This window comes from Talpa europaea, assembly GCF_964194135.1.
Source record: "Talpa europaea genome assembly, chromosome: 7".
Lineage (NCBI taxonomy): Eukaryota > Metazoa > Chordata > Mammalia > Eulipotyphla > Talpidae > Talpa > Talpa europaea.
Window position 1 is genome coordinate 100,132,980 of NC_140074.1, and position 21,467 is coordinate 100,154,446.

The 21,467-nt window shown below is 44.3% G+C and overlaps 1 protein-coding gene across 11 annotated transcripts in view; it reads left to right on the forward strand.

Moving 5' to 3' along the window:
- Positions 1 to 362: 362 nt before the first annotated feature.
- The window catches only part of TOM1L2 (target of myb1 like 2 membrane trafficking protein), a gene marked incomplete at both ends in the record, with an annotated part of 103,331 nt that continues 82,226 nt past the window's right edge, over positions 363 to 21,467 (forward strand). For all 11 annotated transcript variants that reach the window (XM_084237033.1, XM_084237035.1, XM_084237036.1 and 8 more), the window contains one exon: positions 363 to 414. In XM_084237033.1, coding sequence (XP_084093159.1) covers positions 363 to 414 — 52 coding nt within the window. The remainder of the gene's footprint in view (positions 415 to 21,467) is intronic.

Sequence of the window (21,467 nt, forward strand, 5' to 3'; positions counted from 1 at the left end):
ATTCACCAGATGGACCAATATAAGGATGAATCAAAATGCACAGACTCGTTCGGGGGCGGGCCAAGGGAGGGGCCGCAACGCCTGACGGAGATTCCTGTGACCTAGCTCGCTCCTCCGCCCAATCGGACGCCGCGGGGTGGGTGGGGGTTTCAGGGAGGGAGGTTAACGGGCCAATCGGAAGAAGGCTGGGCAGGCGTAGGCCAATAGGGACGCTGCAGGGGGTGGGGTCAGGGGCCGGGCGTTCGGCGTTCCTGAGGGTGGGGCGGGGGCAAGTGTCAGTCAGGTCGGGATCGCTACGGCGGACAGCGGGGACCGGGGCGACTGACAGGGGGCCGGGACCTCTGCAGTGTCGTCCGCCCACCATGGAGTTCCTCCTGGGGAACCCTTTCAGCACCCCGGTGGGGCAGTGCCTAGGTAAGACCGCGCGAGGGCTGGACGTCTGGGTGGGCGGCGGCGGCTGGCAGGCTGGTGAGGATGGTGGGCCTCTGCCCGGTACCGGTGCCACCGCATGTGCACACTGGGCATCCTGGTCGTCTGGTCCCTGGCCGATCGCTTGTGTTGCCCCACGGGCGGGCAGGGCCTGCCCACCGACGCCGGCACCACCCTGCCTTGTGGCGCCTCGAGGCCCAGTTTGGACCGGGAGATGCTCCCCTGGTCCCATCAGGGCCCAGCTCTTGCAGTCTCCTAGAGGTGGTGCCACCCTCTTGCCTACTGGGAGATGCCACTGCGTGCGCCTTTATCCAACCTGACGGGCTCGCTGCCACCGCCACCAGGAGTCAGTTCTCCCAGACCCTTCTTCCTTGTCCCACCTTCTCAGTACCAGCAGCACGCAGACTGGGCACCCTCCCAGAGAATGCTCCCTAAGATTTGCTAATTAGAGCTGTAACTCTGCTAGGCTGTAGGAGGGACTGGGATGGGGGGAGGGGTTTATAAAGGGTGATTATCTTGGCAGGGGGATGGCTTGCCTGCTCTCCTTCCTGGGAAAGGGAAAGGAGGGAGGCTGTGTTAATTAATGATAAGAGCCTTGCAATGGGAATCAAGAAGCCTGGATTCCAGTAGGGGCTTTGCTAGTTACTTTCCCTATGACCTTGTGCAAGTCACTGCCTTTTTCTGCTTTGAAGTTTCCCATCAGATGAGACTTTTGGAGATCAGATGTGATAGGTCCCTTCAAGTTCTAAAATTTTGATGTTCCTTGTGGAAGTCTTTGCACATTAAACATGGTGCTTCCTTGCTGTGTTAGATTTTCCAAGGCTGAAGTCTCCTGGTCAGAGTGTAGAGAAATTGGTACTAAGCAATACCTGTAAATCCTATGGGAGGACACTGGGCACCTGAAATAGGGCACCAGAGATGATCTGTATCCTGGGTAAGGAAAGCACAAGGGAATATGAAGGAAGACCAGAGTGGCCACCATATGGAATTTTCTTACAAAAAAAAAAAAAACAACTTGCCTTTTCACCTTATGCCAAGTGATCAGTTGAGAATGTTGATTAGTTTCTGGTTCCTCCTGTTGGTGGAAGGACCGGTAAAACATCTTTCATGAACTGGGATCTTCGATGTCCTTATGGGTCAGGCTGGTTAGGCAATAGTGATTTGTTTTCTTCTTTACTATGAATTTCCAGCATACTTTTCAGCCTTTAGTAGGGACTGTGAAACTAGGCCTCTCCTATTGGCTAGCTGGCAATTGGGGGTCTTTCTTTGTGGTATGGAGTCTTTGATAAGGGATGATGGTCACTGGGCCCTGGAGTAGTCCTTTCTCACCTTTACTGACTCTCTAGAGAACCACTCCCCTTTCTTCTTCCTCATTTTTTTTCCCCAGGTGCTCTTTCACTGCAGCCGTATTCCAAAAACTTAGTTTCCAGTTGGTTGTTGTTTTCTGTGTCCTTTGAAATGGCAAGGTAGTTGATGAGGGGTAGAAGTTAAAGGGGATTTAAATTATACAAATATAAGTGATGGAAAGAACAAGTGGAAAGAGCATGATGTTTCTTTCAGAAAGAACTGAGTTGAATTTTACATGTCCACACATTGCCTTGTGATACCAAAATTGTGTAACCTTCCTGAGCCTTAAAGATGAGAAAAGAAAGGTTCACACTCACAGAGTAGAGTGGATTAACTGAGCTGATGGATGGAAAACACTTAGTACAGCGCTGCCATTATAGTAGAGGCTCCATAAATTGTGGTTGTCACTGTGAATAACAGAATAATTAAGGTAGGGTTGAATTTTCTATCTGGAGAGTATTTGTGGGACAACTGGCTTATCTACAACCAGCAAAGGAAAATAATTTTATAGTTTTTTGTTTTTGTTGATTTTTTTGTGTGATGGCTTCATAACGTAAAGCTTCCAGACCCCAGCATTCACTATCCCTTATAAAAGGCACTTGACCATAAAGAGAATGAAGCCTCACTGCAGTCAGTCAACAGGCAAGCCCTAGGTGATTTCACAGTTCAGTTCAGAGAAATAATTAGAGGACAGAATGAGGTTCTAATGTACTACTGAAACAAAAGATAAAAATGATTTTCATGGCATTTGGTATTTTTAAAAAAGTATGTTCCAGGGGGTTGGTGGGAGGAATGGGGATACAGAAATAAAGCAAGAACAAAGCTAACAATTAAAAGCAGCAGCTTTAGCTCACACAAAGTAATTCTACCACCATTATCTGCTCCTTAAAGCTGCTCTGTAAAGTAAGCTTTATTGGCCATCCCACTTTAGAGATAGGGAAACTGAGGTTCAGTTGGTAAGAGGATTTATGGTGTCAGGAGAGAAGGCAGTGAGATCCGTGGGACAACAATGACTATCAGAAGGCCACTCGGTAATTAAATGCTCAGTTGGGTAGTGCGGGTTTTAAGTGCTATTAGAAGTCAAGAAGAATTCAGAAGATCTGGAATGATGGGCCTGGCTGGCTTTGAGTCTAATAGCTTGTTGATGAGGATGGGTGGGAACTCCACAGTTAAGAAGAGGGTACCCTGTGCTTGGGGACAGGTAAATGATGCAGGGGAGCAGGTTTCTGGGCACACCTGTGAGTCTGGGTCTGAGTGGAACAGAAATGGTTTGGGGAATGGGAGCAAGTAAATTTTGGGCCCATTCCTGTTCTGTATAGGTGACATCAAAGGCAATAGTCTTGACTTCAACTTTCAATGTCCCTGGAACTCATTTTCCTCACTCATAAAAGAATACCTCTCAGCATCTGCTTGTGGCTAGTACCTACCTAATTGCATCAGTACAATTTAGTAGGCATTTTGAGTGCCTGTTGTGTAACAGATTCTGGGATACAAATATTAAAAAGCTGCTCTCAGGGAGCCTTCAGGAGAGGTAACATGCTCACCAAAAGTGTCCTGGAGTGTAAAGCACAGGTCTGAGGGCCTGGTGGAGTAATCTGTCTGGTGCCTGGGCCTCACTCAGACTTTCTGACCTGGTGCTGTTTGGCTGAACCCAAAGTCTCCTCATCTTGAGCCAGCAACAAAGTCCACAGTCTGCATAACTGTTGTTGCATTTCTTGTCTCTGTGTTGCTTGTCTTTCTGGAAGGTGGTTCCTGAGAGTGTGTGTGGTTGAGAGAAGGAGCCAGTAGTAGTGGGAGAGGTTAAGAAGTGTGGAGGTAGAAGTAGTTACTTTTATTTCCTGATTTTCTCTTCCGAAACTAGTTTCCAAATGCTCCTATCTTAATCTCAACCCTCCACAGTGTTGGAAGCTGGATGTCATACTTCTGGAGTTTCCCAAGCCAGGATCATAGTACTGTAAATATTGGTCAAAAACGTTTTCAGATAATCCTTTTGGAGAGTAAAGTTTGAGTTCATTTAGATAGAAATCAGTGATGGTTAGTTAAAGCTGACCAGAATGTTGTGGGTGGGAACAGGAGGACCATCTAGTTTCTTCTCGGCTTGCTTTAATAAACTTGTATGAAGTGGATATTCTGTTGCAAAGTTTATGTTTGTAGATTGAGGGCTTTGGACACAAACTGCTTCCTAGTGCTGGCCAATGCTAGGTGTTTGACCTTAGCCTGTTTGTGGGGAGAATGATTAGTCATCCCTCAAATTGCTTTGGCAGTTGGCAATTCTCAAAGCTCTTTTGCTTTAGTCACTTGATTTAGTCTTCACGACCTTGCAAGGATGAAAATGGAATGCAACTTATTAAGCATCTACTATATGCAAACTTTGTACATGGGATCTCATTTAATCCTCCCAACATTTAATTATCTGACTGGTATTGGCTCTTTATTGCTTACGAGGAAGCTGAGGCTCTGAGAGGCTAAGAGACTTGTACAGGCCAGAGTTAAGCCTAGAATCCCTGCCTGATCCAGTGCTCATTCTGTGTTGCGGTGTTTCTTCTGACTTCCCATGAATCAGGGTGTAGGGGGCAGGACTGGACCACAGGGCAGGTTTTCTGATCCCATGCAGACCGGGTAAAGGAGGAGTCAGAGTCCTCAGTAGTTTTGCAGGTTTTTTATTTGGGGTTCACCAGGCATATGGCAGGCAGGGGTGCTGGCTAGGGGGCTGGGAGACTGGCAGGCCTCCCAGCCCCCAGCAAGTCTTCACTCTATCTGGGTTCTGCTGCTTCTCGGCTTCTCTTTCGGCTTCTGCTTCGGCTTCTTCTACTGCTGCTGCTGCTGCTGCTGCTGCTGCTGGCGTCCCCGTGACGCCGCCCTTAAAAGCACAGTCTTAACTCAGCTGAATCCCATCTACCTATGCCCACACCCTATTCCAGGTGCCCGCCATCAGGCATGCATTCAGGACAAGGATCCATCATCTATCCTGATGGCGGAAGGGCAGAAAAGCCTGACATTTTCTTTACCCGACACAGGGTCATTGGAATCACCTGGAAGGCTGTTAAAGCTAGATCGCTGGTCCCTACTCTGAGAGTTTCTGATTCAGTAGACCTGGGATGGGGCTAGTGTTCTCCATTTTTAACAAGTTCCCCATGGTGCTGATGCTGCTGGTCCAGCGCACACTTTGAGAACCATTGCGCTGGGTGAAAAGTTCTTTCATCTTGTCTGAATCTTCGGACAGTAAATGTAGGTTTTCCGTGGACAGACTGTAAGTATGATTATTTAGAATTCATTCATTCATTCAGTGGCTCCATACTAACTAAGCATTTACCAGGATGTTTACTTTAGTAAGGGAGCTAAGACAGGTAACTAAATCAGATATAATGGAAAGTGGCGGCACAAAATCGGATAGGTAATTGAAGTAAGTGAATGGAGGAGGGACAGGCTGATCACCATAATAATAGCTAGAGGGTTTTTTTTTTTTAAGTTCAGTATTGTATTACTGTGTGCCACAGATTAAGGTAGGAACTTTATATATCTTACAGTCCTTTAATCAATACTGTGATTAAGTACTGTTATTATCTCCATTTTGCAGATGGGGACACTGAGGCAGAGAGAACGTCACATAACTAGCAATAAGGGAGCTGGAGCTGAAACTTTGCATTCTTGCTTCAGAGCTGGTATCTGATATGATGGGCTGCCTCCAGCAAGGAAGGAGGTGAAGCAGAGCAACGGAGGAGGGAAGAACTTGGGGATGACTTAGGAGGTAGTGGCTATACTGAGCAGGGTCTTGACAGATGGCTAAGATTTAATTCATGTAGAAATGGAAAAGGAGGCTTGGAGGACTTTCTTGCCAGAGCAACTTGAACATAGACTAGATGTAAGGGCTAAGTGGGAGTAGTGGGAGTAATTTTATTGCCTAGCAAGAAACAAGCGGTGAATGGTGAGATGGGAAAGGTAGGATAAGGTCGTATAGGGAGGGCTTCAGATGTTCACCAGGTAGTTTGGACTCATTCATTTGACACTGGGGAACCATGAAAGATTTGTAGGGACAGGGGATGGATATCATTACTGAGGCAGGAGAATTCCCCTTGGTTTGGGAAAAGGTCACTTCCTATGAGCCCCCATTAGAGATGAGGAGGTGCTGAGGTAAACTGGTGGAACACAAGATGAAGTCTGGGGTTCTGAGAACATTTGTCCTTAACTGCCAGGATTGTTTATGAAACACCAGCCATCGAAAGTCACGTTTGGAGGGTCAGCCTGTTCCTTGTCCTGATCTGCTTTCCATGTACATAAACAGGAGCTGAGACCTCACAGGGCCTTCCTGGAGGGGTGCCCCTGCTTAGAGTGGGTTGCTGGGGATATTAAAATTCTCTTCCAATGGTGTTTTTTCAAAACCCATGTATATTCATATTGAAAATTTGAAAAATGCAAAGGAGGAAAAAAGTCACCATAATGTGCTTCCTTCTAAACTCATTGCGATTCTTCTCATTTCTCCTGAGTGGAATAAGTGAAATACTTGTGTATTTGATGCTCAGTTTTCTCAGCCTCGGAGATACAACATTGTATGACCAATCTTTGCATATTTCTATATAGTTTACTTGATTTTTCTTTTGGGGAGGGACACAAGCTGAAGTAGGGGATATAAATACAGTTCTCAGAGGAACAGCTGTTAAGGGTTATTCCTTTTTTTTTTATTGATTGAGATGACGTTAGTTTACAATGTTGTTTGTATTTTAGAGATAGAAGATTTGCCCCTTTGGGTGTTGTTACCTCATCTAACATCCAAGCACCCATAGTCCACCACCACAGTCCATTTTCTCCTACCCCTCTCTGTTCTTGCCTCTCCCCGAGGGTTGTTGTTCTTGAACTAGCAGAGTCATCATTTAGAATTTTTAGGCTAACCTTATAGTCTAAAAAGATATAATCAGGTTCAAGCTTTTTTTCTTTCTTTTTTTTTTTTTTTCTACCTCAGCTTGTGGTAAGAAGGGCCTTTTTTCCGGTGTGGTGCCTATTTTAGTGCTCCTTCCAACCCTCCTGCCCTAGATTTTCTTTGATCTTTTCCATGCATTCATCAGTCCTGCAGTCTGTCAGTTCTTGCCTTCTCCTCTAGGCAGCCTTCCTAGACTTCCCTGTTTTTGGAGCTGAATCTCTTCTCTGAACTCACCGTATTTGTTACCCATTTCATTTAGTTGACTCTTCCCTCACAACATAGAGAAGAATATTACTTACCCTCCAGGCTTTTGTGAAGATTAAATGAGAGTATGTGAAGTCTTAATATGCTCAAACCTGTTGATTCCTTTCTCTCTGCCTGGGGCTGTTTCCTGTTACCTTATGTCTTGCCCTATCCTCCTAATAAGACTGGAGGCTCCTCAGGGCAGTTTACATACTTTCCATTTTTTGGTGACCTTCACAGCAGTAACAGAGTGTAAACTACAGTTAGTAACGCCCAAGGTTCCTTTCTGTTGAACTTATTTTTTAGCTTCTTTCAAAGCTCAAAATATTATCCATCATTGACTGACTACCCCATCACATGTCAGCATCTTACTAAGTGCTTTATACACACTATCCAATAATTTTTTTCCTCTGAAAACTCCGTTAAGTCAGTGATATGATCTCCATTTTACAGATGAAGAAATGGAGGCTTAGAGGACATAAGAAACTTGCCTGTGGCTCAATGGCTCTTGTAATCTGAACTATGTTCCACACCCAGGGAGTCTAGCTCCAGAGCTTTTGTTCATAATGCTTTTTAGAAAGCAGGCACAGTCTATTTCCGCTTAGACAAGAAGGGGCCTTAAATAATTCCAAATGGAAATTCCATGAGGATAGCATAATTCCACCAATGAATTTTAGAGGAATGTGGGCCCTCACGACCCTCTCTTTGCTCTCATCCAATATTTGACACTTTTGATTTTGACCCGAGTCAGTCTTGTCTGTGCCTTTCTGTGTGACTACCCCTTGTGGGAATCCATTTACTGCTCAAATCTGCAGCTTCCTGATATGTGAACAGGGACAGGAAGTGTGTTGGACGAGAATACTTGCTCTGTTACATCTTACATGAAAAACTATGTAAAAGCAAAATATATTATTCTGCTGTTATTCTTCCCATGCATCCTTTAGACTAAATGTTCCATGAGATCACCTGTTTTTTAAATTAATTAATTAATTTGAGGTAACACTGGTTGACATCACTGTATGTGATTCAGAGGAATAAATAGGTTCATAACTCCTCACATGTGCACCACCACACCCCACCCACCCTGGAGGAGAGCACCTGTTTTTATTTGTACTTATTTATTTACTTAAAAAATTGTGGTAAAATAAACATAACACAAAATTTATTATCTTAACCATTTTTAAGTTCATTGGCATTAAGTACATTCACACTGGTTTGCAACCATCCCTACCATCTATCTCCAGAATGTTTTCATCTTCCCGAGCTGAAACACTGTCCCCATTGAACACAAACTCCTCTCTCCCCAGTTCCAATTTCCCCTCTCCCCAGTTCCTGCAGCCACCGTTCAGCTTTCTGTCTCTATGAATTTGACAGCTCTGATACCTCATATAAATGGATTTGACCTTTCATGTCTGCCCTTTTACTCTTAGCATAATTCTTCAAGGTTCATTCATGTTGGAGCATGTGTCAAAATCTCCTTTCTTTTTAAGGCTGGATAATATTCCATGTACGTTATGACCAGGCAATTCCAGTCCTAAGGATCCACCCAAAGGACACAAAAACATTGATTCAAAAGACTACCTATACCCCTATGTTTAATGAAGCACTACTTAAAATAGATAAAACCTGGAAACAACCCAAATGCCCAAAAATCGATGACTGGATCAAGAAGATGTGGCATATAGGCACAGTGGAATATTATTCAGCAATCAAAAAAGATAAACTCATGCCATTCGCAGCAACGTGGATGGAGCTAGAAGGAATTATGCTAGGTGAAATAAGCCAGAAGGAAAAGGAAAATATCGGATGGTTTCATTTATAGCAGGAATGTAGGAGAACCAAATAAGACATCAGTGTAAAAAAATAACAACAGTGCAAAACACAACAAAACAAAAACAGACAATTATAAATCAGAGACATCCTGCAGGGGAGAAGGTGGGAGAGGGATCAGAGGGAGGGAGGGAGGAGCACAGGGGACTGAGGTGCTGGTGCACGGGTGCCTTGGGGAAGGAAACTCTATGGGGACTACACCTGAGGGGGTGGGGAGAAGCAAATATTGTTCAAAAATGAACAATGATGTAAAAAAATAAATTAATAAAAAATTTTTAAAAATATTCCATGTATGTGTTACCACCTTTTCTTTACTCTTTCACCCATCTTTGTTGTTGTTTTTTTTTTTAAGATTTATTTATGCATACAAGAGCTGGGGGGTGAGAGGATTTATGCATACAGATATGCCGGGGGTGAGAGGATTCACCAGAGACAGAGTGAGGAACAGAAAAGGCAGATTGAAATACACTGCTGAGGGGAACAGCGGGCGAGATAGGAGAGGTCTGCTTTGCCACATGGGTTTCTCTCTGGCCGGCCTGGGATCGAACTTGTGCTGCATAGGCTGCAGATTGCTTCATAGTGCAGTGCTTAAGCCCTTGCACCACCAGGGAGGTCCTCACCCATCTTTGAATACTTGGCTAGCTTCTACCTTTTAGCTATTGTGAAGTATAATGATGCTGTAACATGAGTGTACAAATATCTGTGAGTGTCTCTGCTTTCATTTCTTTTGAATATATATCCAGAAGTTGACTTACTGGATCATATAAAAATTCTACCTAGTTTTGGAGGAAGAACTGCCACAGTGTCTGTACAACAATGTAGTCCCACCAGTAGTGCATAGGGACTCATTTCTCCACATCCTTGCCAAAACTTATTTTCTGTGGGTTTGTGTGTGTGTGTGTGTGTGTTTGGTAGTAGCCATCCTAATGGCTGTGCAGTGATACCTCATTGTGATTTTGGCTTGCATTTCCTTAATTACTGTGATATTAACACCTTTTAATGTGTTTATTGACCGTTGTATATTGTCTTTAGAGAAATATCTATTCCAGTCCTTTACCCATTTATAAGTCAGACTGATCTTGTTGTTGTTGAGTTTTAGGAGTTCTCTTTATATTTTGGATATTAATCTTTATTACATGTGTGATTTGTTAAGTTTTTTGTCCCATTCTGTGGGCTGCCTTTTTACTCTGTTGATTGGTTCCGTTGATGCACAAAAGTTTTTAATTTTGATAAAGTCCAATTTTTATGTTTTTTCTTCTGTTGCCTGTGCCTTTGGTTTAATGTTCTAATTGTTCAGGAGAGTCTAATACATGTCTTGAAGACAAGAATGATCATGTTACTGGTCAGCATGACTCCTCACCACGAATGCCTTTCATGCATCATTTCTTTTAATTCCCGACAGCCTGTGAGGCAGGGACTGTCATTCACATTTTATAAAGTAGGAAACTGACTTTAAGTCTCAGCATAGCAGGGACTTGAACCCAGGTCTGTGTCTTCCAGAGCCAGTGTGCTTACCACTAAACTGGAGAGTTCAGTAGTTGTGGAATTAGGTGAACAAACACCTGAATAAATTTGGTGGCTGAAATTCTCCAAATAGTTTAACTGGAAGCCTGGAACTCAAGCTGCCTGTCACCCCCAAATGCCAATAAAACAGAGACATAAATTGATTTTTTAAAAAATATTTATTTATGTATACAACAACTGGGGTACAGGCCATAGATGTGTGGGTGAGAGGATTCACCAGAGACAGAGTGAGGAACAGAACAGGCAGACTGACTGAAATACACTGCTGAGGGGAGCAGCGGGCGAGACAGGAGAGGTCTGCTGTGCCATGTGGGTCACCTCCCTGGCAGGGGATCGAACTCGTGCTACAGTGGCTGTGGATAGCTTCATAGTGCTGAGACTTAACCTCGTGTGCTATCAGGGAGGCCCAAAATTGAATCTTTAAGGTGTGCTTTCATCAGACAGCCAGCAATCTGGAAGTTGTCACAACTTCAGATCTACCTTAGCATTAGGAATCATTTATCCCTTTCAGTCCTGCTAGTGTAATTCAGCGTACAAGTATCCTTGCTATCCCAGCAAGTTTTGGAAGAGTCTGGTAAAAGGATGTGTTTTCTTATAACCTCATTGATGCTCTTCTTGGTAATGGAGTATCTGTGTGTTTTACTTTCTCTTCGGATTTGCTTTAGGAAGATAGTGTTGCATGGAGGAGAAGAGGGAATTTAAACAGATACTAAGTTGACTAACTGACCAACTTGCTTTTAAGACATTACCAGTTGTTTTAATCATCAAGGAAGCACAAACCTTCTAGTCTGGGAGGCATGTCAAAAATTCTGTTTCAGGTTTTGATTTAAAATTGAATGTAATGAAGAGAGACTGATTCTTTCATCCTAGAGAATTGAACTGCAAGTCTTTGAAAGCTGGGGACAAGGACAGGACTCTATAATAGGACACTGTTGAGTGTTTTGCTGCTTCTCAAAGGAGAAATCACACAGAGTTCTGGCACGTCTTTAGTCAAAATAGGAAATGAGGGCTGAGAAATGATGCTGCTTGGCTTTGGGAAATGGAATTTGCTAGTGACTTCCAGAAAGTAAGAATCCCTCCATGTTAACTCTAGAAATTCTTAAACCAGCTATTCAAAGAATGGCAGAACTCTAGCTGAAGGGCCCTAGTGGCATTTGGGCCAACCCTCTCATTTTTACAGGTAGGGAAATTGAAACCCAGAGAAGGCAGATCTGGGCAGTTTTTCCCCTGACCACACTTCTGGCACTGAATGTGTAGATTATTTTTTAGACACCAAAGAGTTGTGACACCAACTGGGTGTCATGTGATTCAACTGGGTGTCCTATGATTCAATTCATTTCTCACACTAACTCCCTGGAGTTATTGCAGGCCCCTCAGGTAATTGTATGAGAAATATAAAAATAAAAATTTAAATTAAAAAAAAAAAAAGGCTCAGTTCCACAAGACTTCCGACAGACAACAGTTGCAAGTCTCAGTTGCCACCGGTAATTCTGTCCAAAGGGCTAAAAATCAGGGCTTCCCACGACCCCCTTTGCAGGTTCAATAATTTTCTTGAGAGGCTCACAAAATACCAGAAAACCCTTTGCGTGTATTTACTGATTTATTAAAAAGGATCAGTTTAGGACTAGCCAATGGAGAAGATGCGTGGGACAAGGTGTCCTCTCTGGGAATGCCGTACTCTCTGAACCCCAATGTATAGGGTTTTTTAGGGAGGTTTCAAATCATTTGCCATGGATGATTAACTCAATTTCCATTCCCTACTGCTCCTGGAAGTGGGGGTGCTGAAAGATCTCAATCCTGTAGTCCCTTGCTCATGGGCTCCACTTTGAAGCTAGTTAGGGGCTCCCTGCCACCAGTTGTCTTATTAGCATACTAAAGACACTATTATTGTTCTGGAGATTCCAAGGGTTTTAGGAGCTGTGTGCCAAGAACCTGGGAGAAAGATCAAATATATATTTCTTACTGTATCACAGCAGATGAATTGCCTAGTCTTAGTGAGTCAGTGGTAACACTGGAGGAAGAATCCAGTTTTATGGCTTCCACATGCCTTTCTACTCACCTCAGGGCCCTTTCCAGCCATTTGCATGTTGTGTATGGACAAAGAAACCAAGTAAAGTAGTAGTAAGTCTGCCATAATGAAGGGGTAGTTTCTTAGATTTAGCAGGTAAAATACTTTTATATGTGTGTGTAACTATTGATTTAATTCCAGATTTGATGGCTGACATGAGATTAGTTCATAAAATTAACTTTGGTCATTTGCCACACTGGTCCAGAACAGAGAGAGCTAATCCCAGACTGGAACTCAAGGGATTGGTTGTGACTTTGGGCGGGTAATGTTTCACTTGCTTGCTCATTTGAAGAGGGGATTGAACAAGATTCTTCAAGTTTATCTCCCTGCCTATAGCTTAAGGTCAGGATCAGAGTGGCTTTTAGTTTTTCTTAAGATTTTTAACCTCTATAGGAGAATAGGAGAATCTACTGCTTTCTTTTAAATCCAATTTATATATGTGGTAAAAATGTGTGTCTGTACATAAATATATATATTTACCTCCTAATAGTTTTCATTAAGGTATGATTTACTTACCATGAAATGCATAAATCTTAATTGTTTTAGTTTTGAGAAATGTATCCACAGTTGTAACCTATACCCCTCATCAAGATACAGATTTTCCAGCTTTCCAGAAAAATTCCCAGAAAGTTCCCTCATGTCTCCGCCCAGTCAGCCTCCCCCTTCACACCCCTTAACTCGATCACCAGAGATTATTTTTGCCTGCTCTAAAAGTTCTTATCAGTGGAATCATACAGTATGTACTCTCTTATGCAGTATTTTGAAAAGATTTTCTACTTTCTTCCTCTAGTCCTGGAAAATTATATATATTACTTTTTTTTTTACCTGCCATCTTGAAAGGTCATGTAGTCTCGGGTCCTCCTAGTCCCTCTTCGCTGCTTTGGTTTGAGAAGTGGGGGCTCTCTGCCAGTGGGCCACCATGTTGTCTGCTGAGTGTGATTCAAGATATGGGAGAACAGCTTGATTTCCAGATACTAGGTTGGGTTCATTTCTATAATTGTTGGTGTCACAGTCTTCTCACTTGTCAACTGGGCAAATTGGATTCACCAGCAGAGACTAACTCCGACACCCGAAAATGTCACTTGTAATGGCACGTTTCTGACAAGGTGCCCATGAGATGCACTCATTTCAGTTTCATAAATACTTTTTGAACATAAGGGCAGATTGCTCCAGAGAGCAACAGTGAAAGGAAGGAGGTCCACGGGGGGCTGAGTAGATGCACGGAGGAGCCAGACTGTGGTGGAGGTGCTGCGGGCCTCTTGCCTATGGAACTTAGTGTCAAAGGGGAAGGTTTGTTTACTTTCTGCATAATGTTTTTAGCTTTTGTTTCTTCTTCTTTTCATCTCTTCTAACTTACCCAGTCCTGATCCATTGGAACTGCCAGCTTTGGTCTCCTTTCTTCAGTTCTCCTGCCCTTTCTACTCTGTAGCCTCTGAATACTTCCAACAAATCTACAAAAACCCTCCTGGACTCCGTATCTCCTTAGAAGGAATCATCAGCATAATTGTTGAAGGCCCCACTGAGTGGGCTTCTCTTCTCTGCCCACTCTCAGGCCTTTGCTGTACTCTGCCATTTCTGCCCCTCCTGGCCTCTACTCATCATGGTCTTTCCCTCTGAGTGGGAAAGAACTTCTCTTCTCCCCTTCTTCCTTGCTCATGGTTTAGGTGAATATATCCTTTCAGGCCTAACTTATAATTTCCCACTGCCACGAACCTGGCCCAGAAGCCCCATAACCATAGTGATACTTCTATTTTATATCTTTAATAACTATTTAATATTTGATAATTTTTATTTAATATGATTTAGTATTTAATATTAATTAAATGTGATGATTATTTAACTGCTATTAATGTTTAGTATTTAACAATAATATTCAGTGTAGGATAGGATAGGATTTTGAATTCAAACATGAAAAATGCCCTAGGCCTGCCCTGAGAGGAGCTGTGGCTACAGCGGGCAGGGGCAGGTAGCCCTATGTGGGGAAGAGGGAGCAGAAGGAAGTAACATTTATGGAGCACTGTGTGGGCCAGGAAGGGTGCAGGGCCTTTTAAGGTTTCAGCCCATTTAACCCTCTTGACCTTGTGAGCTGGGTGTTTTTACCTCTGTTGTGACTCTCAGAATCTGATGACCAATAGGATTGAGAGCCAGTGGAATCCACAACACAGACTGTAGGCTTCCCACTGCCTCACCTGACCTCCTGTGGCATTGAGTGGGGGCTGGGGGGGGGGGCCAGTGAGTTAGGTATTAACTCTCTCGATGCCTCCTGGGTGCTAGTAGGTGCAGCTTTTGTCCTGAGTCAAGGCCAGATGGCGCTTAAGACTCTGCCTCCATGGAGGTCCTTGGTTTGGGCTGTGCCCACAGATAGTGGTGAGCCCCTTTGGGGGAATTGCACCTCTTTCTTCCACCTGCTTGTTGCCAGCAGTTTTCAGGAAAACTTCTAAAACCAAATTCCTGCTCCCTGATTAATTCACTCTCAAGGGCACAGAACAACTCTCTATATACTTAAAAAATTGTCATAAAATACATATAACACAAAATTTTCTATCTTAACCATTTTAAAATGTACAACTCACTAACATTAAACACATTTACGTTGCAGTATAACATCAGCACCATCCATCTCCAGAACTTTTTTTGTCTTGTAAAACTAAACTCTGTTCCCATTCAGCAACTCCCATTCCACACCACACCCTCACCCCCAGCCCTTGGTAATCACCCTTCTACTTTCTGTCTTGGATTTTTGACAGTCCTGGGTCCGTCATATAAATGGAATCATACAGTACTTCTACTTTCACGTCTGGCCTATTTCACGATACAGTATCTTCAAGTTTCATCCAGGTGTCACAATCTCCTGCCTCTTTAAAGCTGCATAATATTCCATTGTAGGTATACAACATTTTGTCCACCCATTGTAGGTATACAACATTTTGTCCACCCATCCATCTTTAGACACTTGAGTTGCTCTGACCTTTTGGCTTTTGTGCAGAATACCTCTATAGACACGGATATACAAATACATGTTTCTGTTCCTCTCTCAGTTGTTTGGGGTATATACCAAGAAGTGGAATTGCTGGAAGAAATGGTAATTCTGATTTTAATTTTTTTGAGGACCTGCCATACTGAACTCACAGTGGCTGCAGCATTTTACATTCCCACCGACAGTGCACATGAGTTCCCATTGCTAATATCCTCACAGATCCTTGTCATTGTCATTTTATTGATAGTAGCCATAACAGAGGGTGTGAGGTGGTTGCATACCTTTGGGGGGTGTATTGTTAAGAACCCACATGAATTTAGAAATCTTCAGAGCCCAAGATATGGGTGTTTATCTGGGGGAAGGCAGAGCCTCTGTCCTATGGGGAGTGCGTTCATTTTTCAGCATTTCATATTTGCTAGATGATGATGTATAGTTATTGTTGTATACAGAATTGCTTGCTGGCAGGGAGGGTGGTCGCCTAGTCTTAGGGATTTCGAGGCAATGATGAATCAGAGGAGCTTGATGGGTCACTTGTGGCTGAGTGACAGGGCAAAGCCCCCTTTGGGCTGGTAGTATTTTCTTGGCATTTTTGCGAGTAGACATCCTCCAGGAAGAAATGCCTCCTGTCCTGGGGTCATGTCACTGCCCTGGGCCCACAGTCAGGTGGAGTACAGTGTGACTGAGGTGGAGAGCACAGTCCCCAGGGTCTCTGAGTGCCTCCTGGGGACTGGGAGTGTGTAAGACACAACAACCATCTCCAGGGAGTTCCCAGTGAGGAGGTAAATGCACCATTTCAGTGCCAGTGTGAGTCCAGGAGAGAAGTGGGGATGGGTCCTGTTGGAGATTCAGAGGTGCTGACTGTTTTTTTTTTTAATTTATTTTTTAAAATTATTATATATATATATATTTACATCATTTTCCATTTTTGTATAATGTATGCATTTTCATCCTGGTTATAGTCCCTGTAAAATTCCCACCACCCATTGTGCTCTTCCCACCCTTGTTTTGATCCTACTCCCTTCTCCCGCCCTGTAGTATGTCTCTGATTTATGGTTGCCTGTTGGTTTTTATTTTTACTTTATTATAGTTAGTTTTTTCCCCTGATCCCTTATTTGGATCCTCTACATTCCTGCTATAAGTGAGACCATCCAGTGTTTTTCTTTTTCTTTCTGGCTTATTTTGCTGAGCATGGTCCCTTCCAGCTCCATCCATGTTGCTGAAAATGGCATGAGTTTATCTTTTTGATGGCTGAGTAATATTCCATTGTGTATATGTACCACATCTTCCTGATCCAGTCATCTGTTTTTAGGCATTTGGGTTGTTTCCATAGCTTAGCTATTGTAAATAGTGCTGGTGCTGCCTGGTTTTGAAGGATGAGTAGGAGTTGGCCAGAAAGAGAAGGGAACTGGAGGAGGGAACAAGCCCTTCAGCTTATTACTGAACTAGTCAAATGTATGTTTGAGACATTGCCCCAAGGACTTCAGTTTAACAGTGTGTTGGACTCAGGGAAAGGGTATGAAATGGCCCCTGCTAAACAGCTCTACTGAGGGACAGGGTGGAGGTGGGTAATGGACCCTTTTGGGCATGGCCTTCCAGAAGCCCCATTGTAGCCCTAATGGAGGGCTTGGCGGACTGCCTTGAGAAAGGTGCCCATGACCCTCCCAGCCTTCCTGGAGGGTGGGCAAAGGAAGAAGTGGCATCTTGGGGTGCCTACGGGACCTTCCCTCATTGGGGCCAGCATTCATACCCCTCTCGTGTCATTGCTCTGCCCCAGAGGCTGCCTTCTCTTTGGTCTTTTGTGCCAACTGTTTGTCTTTCAGAAATGGGTATTGATAGATATGCCCATTCTTATTTAAAAATTAGACAGCAAGAAGTATATTTTGGAAAAAGTGCAAGTCCCCGCATTCCCAACCCCTCCTCGGTCCCCCAGACATAACCCCGTCAACTGCTTGGTGTATGGTCCTTGTTCTGTGAAGTTTCTCTTGTGTGATGGGCTCCTACTCTGGTTTCATTTCACAATTGGCTTTTGTCATGCCATTGTATATTTTGGAGATCTTTCCATGGCAGTATATATAGATCGACCTCATTGGGCATAGCATTCCAGAATAGAGGTACAATTTATGCAACCTTTCTCCCACTGGGAGGCAGTGGGGTTTCTGTCCTTATAAACAATGCTGTAGCAACATATCTTTCTACATGCACACCTTTCTGTGGTTTAGATTCTTAGAAGTGAAATGCCTGGGTCAGTCTGCTGGAGCATTTCAAACTTTGACAAACTGCCAAATTACCCTCCAAAAGATGTCCTGCATTAGACTCACCAACAGAGTCCAGGTAGCCACTACATTTCTGCACATCTAAGGAGGGACCGGGCATTGGTTGTTGGAGGTCCTCACTCCCTGATGGAAAACCATCTTGAGACCTGTGGGTTAAAGCCCACTGCCTTCTGTTCACTTCCTTGCTGAGAGATGCAGTGGAAAGTGCCCCTTTGGCTTTGCTGCTGTGCTGCACTGCTCCTCCTGCTTCCTCGGCTTCTCTCTGCTGTGTAACAGGCCAGCTAGGACCTTTACTTTTCTTGTTAAAGCATTTTTCCTCAGAAGCCTTTTGGGGTTGGCTTTCGTATGAAGTGTGTCAGGACCTCACTTTTTGCCCTGTTTGCCTGCCAGCTGTGAACGAGCCACATCTTTCTATTGGGGCTCCAGGGTAGCCATCTTTGATGCTCAAACTCACATTCCCTACATTTTACTGTTGATATGTTAGTCTCGAGAATCCTTAGTCTCCCCCAAGTAAATGTGCTGTTCCTTGTCTCTGACCCAGTGAGAGAAACATTTTGTACATCCTTTAATTAGGGCGAGGACAGAGGAGTAAAATTCTGTTTTCCCCAAATCTAACAAACATTCTCAGAGATTGCATTTCTGATTCGATTCCCAACAAGAGAGTTGAAAGGAAATGGGTGAAGGGGGAGGTGTCATTTATTGGGGGTTGCTGGTAATTCTCCTTCCAGCAACCCAAGGCACTGCTATTACAGTGAGGCTGAGTCAGGTGCCAAAGACCTCCCAGGGAGGTAAGTAGCAGAGCCAAGACTTGAACCCAGGTCAGCCCCACCCTGCAGCCCTGCTCCTGCTCCCGGTTGGCTCAGAGTAGATCCCTAGCAGTGCCCTCCTAGAGTGCCTTCCCCTAGAAGCAGGAATGAACCAGCACCTCCTTCCTGGGGAGCTTCCTGGGCCCACTGGCCACTTGGAAGAAGAAACCGTAGCTTCCCTTCCTTCCCTTCGTGCACTGCTAGATGCTGACCTGGGGCTTCCCAGGCATCGCATTCCTGGGGACCACCTTCATGATTCTCATGCGTCCACAAGCCACCTATGCAGTTATTTATGGAAAATTTTATTTATACGACTCACTTTTTTAACTTGGGTAAGTTTACTTTTAAATGACCTTTATGACTACTATAAATTGAAAATCAGCTTCACTTGGCAGTAACCCAAAGTAACAAGAATAATTTTTTTTTAAATGCATAAATACAGTGAAACCAAAAATAAGGTCATTTTAGCTGGATCCTGTTGCCTTCCTGGTGTTCCCAGCTGAGACCTACTTCTCTGTTAGGACAGGAAGCCCCGGAAGTATTGGAGTAGCCAAACTGGGGCAGAGGCTGGGGGGGGGGGGTCTCAAGAGAACTGACTCCGTGTTCTTGAGCCCCACTTCTCTGAAACCACCCACTGGTAGTCACGGCCCACTCTTTAGGAACAGTCTTTCAGCTTTGGGACACCCTGGACCTTGTACCTTTTGGGGGCACACCACCTGCCTTGGGGCCTTTGCTTCTGCCTTCCCTCTGTCATGATAGCTCTCTCCTCTGCCTCTCGTGTTCAGGTGGGAAGATTCTGCCCTCCTGACAGGAGAGGCTCCAGCGCCACATTTGCTCACGTGGCCTCTGATCAGAGCCACCGTTATCCTCACCCCAGGTGCCCTGATGGCTTCCCAGGAACTTTTTTCATATACCTATCTTGGCATAGATCAGATTGTAGAGTAGGCATGTGTGTTCAGCCTGTGAGACAGCTGTTGGAAGGGGCGCTTTGTAGTGTTTATTCTCCGGGAGCCCCTGGGGGCTGGGACAGGCTCTTGTCAGAGCTAAAGCCTCAGGATGTGATATTCCCTGCACTGAGCCCTCTGTTCTGCCATCAAGCTCAGAATGTCGCTGGTGATCTGGGTCTTCTGACAGGCATTCCACCACTGCCACTCCCCATTCCAGAGTAGCTCCTCGCATCGGCAGGAGGTGGGCAGGTGGCAAGAGCAGCTGTCTAGGGTAGAAGGCACCTGTGTGGGAAGCGCATGATCTTAAGCCCCCATGGAAGTCTCCACAGCATTAAAGGAAGGTTTTCTGAGATGCCCCTGGAGCAGCCCCAATGTTCCTGCTTCCAGCTCCCCCTTCATCTGGTCTTTGGGACAGTATACATCTCATGTGACACGCTTGGTGTTTCAAGCCTCTGCTTGTCAGTCACTTTTTGGCTTTTGGGCCCAATACCCACTGTGGACAGGCTAACTCTACTCCAGTCCCCTTCCTAGAGTCGGCAAGCCCCATGTCTCAAGGCCTTGCAGGCTTTGATACATGGGGGAAGGGAGAGAGGTTGTGCATGCACAGGGAGGTGGCTGATGGAGAGGGGAGAACCGCACACTCTCTAGGGCTCCCCTGCTCTCCGTTCATGCTGTGCTCACTGTTAGCTGCGCTCACTGTTAGCGGTGGACTGCAGGGAGAGCTGCAGGGCTGCTGAGCAGCTATGTTCCTGGGCTGCTCCTGTCTAAGAAAGGGGCTCCTTTTTTAAAATTTTCTCTAAAGCAGTGGCTTTAGAGAGCTGTGTCCTTCTCCTGCTGGGCTTCACACCCACTCCAAAGTAGGGACTGGGGCGCGTTCATCTTGGTATTCAGAGGGCCTGACACTGTTCTCAATGAAAGGTTGATGACTTGAATTTAGTTCAGTTAGTTTTCAAAATGCAACTGTTAGACTGGGGAACTTAATGAAAGACAGACACAGTGCAATGATGCAGGCATTCCATGTCTGAGCCTCAGTTTCCTTAATTGTGACTACTACTCTCTTAAGGTTGTTTAAAGCACAAGTTTCTCACTCAAAATGCTTCTGAAATGAATGAATCTTGAATTTTGAAGGCATGTGATGAGAAAAGTACATTTTTTTTAAACATAACACAATTTTTATTTGTTTATTTCATAGCCTGGCCTGTGGTATTGCAGAAAAGTTAAAAGTAAATTACAACAAGTGTACTTCTGGAAAAAACCTTGAAATCAGACAGACTTCAGTTCCACTCACCTGTTTGAGCCTCAGCTTCCTCACCTGTGAAATGGGTATAGCAGTCTGACTTTTAAAATTGTGTGTGTGATGTTTGCTAGGACTGCCGTAAGCAGGATACCACAGACTGGCTTAAGCACACAGCATTTATTTCCTCACATATCTGGAGTCTAGAAGTCAAAGATTAAGCTGTTGGTACATTTGGTTTCTCCTGAGGCCTTTCTCCTTGGTTTGCAAACAGCTACCTTCTTACTGTGTCTTACATGGTCTTTCTCTGTTCACATGCATCCTTGGTGTCTTTGTCCAGATCTCCTCCTCTTATTAGGACTCCAGTCAGATCAGATTTAAGCCCACTCCAATGGTCTCATTTTAATTTAATCACTTCTTTAAAGTGCCTATCTCCAAATACAGCCATAATCAACATAGGAGTTTGGCAGGGGGTTTGGGGGCACACATATTTTATAACATTCACAAAGCAGAGAACTCAATAGATAGTGGGTAGCTCTTGTTATTTCACTTGATGTTCTTGTGGTTTTGACTCTCCTTTGCGCAGATGTATATGGTGTGTGTGGTTGTCCTGGGGGCTGCTGCTACTGGGGTATCTTCCTAATCCCATGTGCCTTCTGTTACAGTTAGACCAATATGATAGACTCACATTTAGAGAGCAAGACAGGTCTCCTTCAGCTTCTGAACCACAAAGCCAACTAAGTGTCCAGTAACTCATTGTTTAGCAAAACTCAGGCTTGACTTTATTTAGTTAGCAAAGGAGTAGCTTTAAATGAAGGAAACTAACAAAGCGCTGATGAAAGTTGAGTTAGATGAGAACTTCATGTTAAGTGAA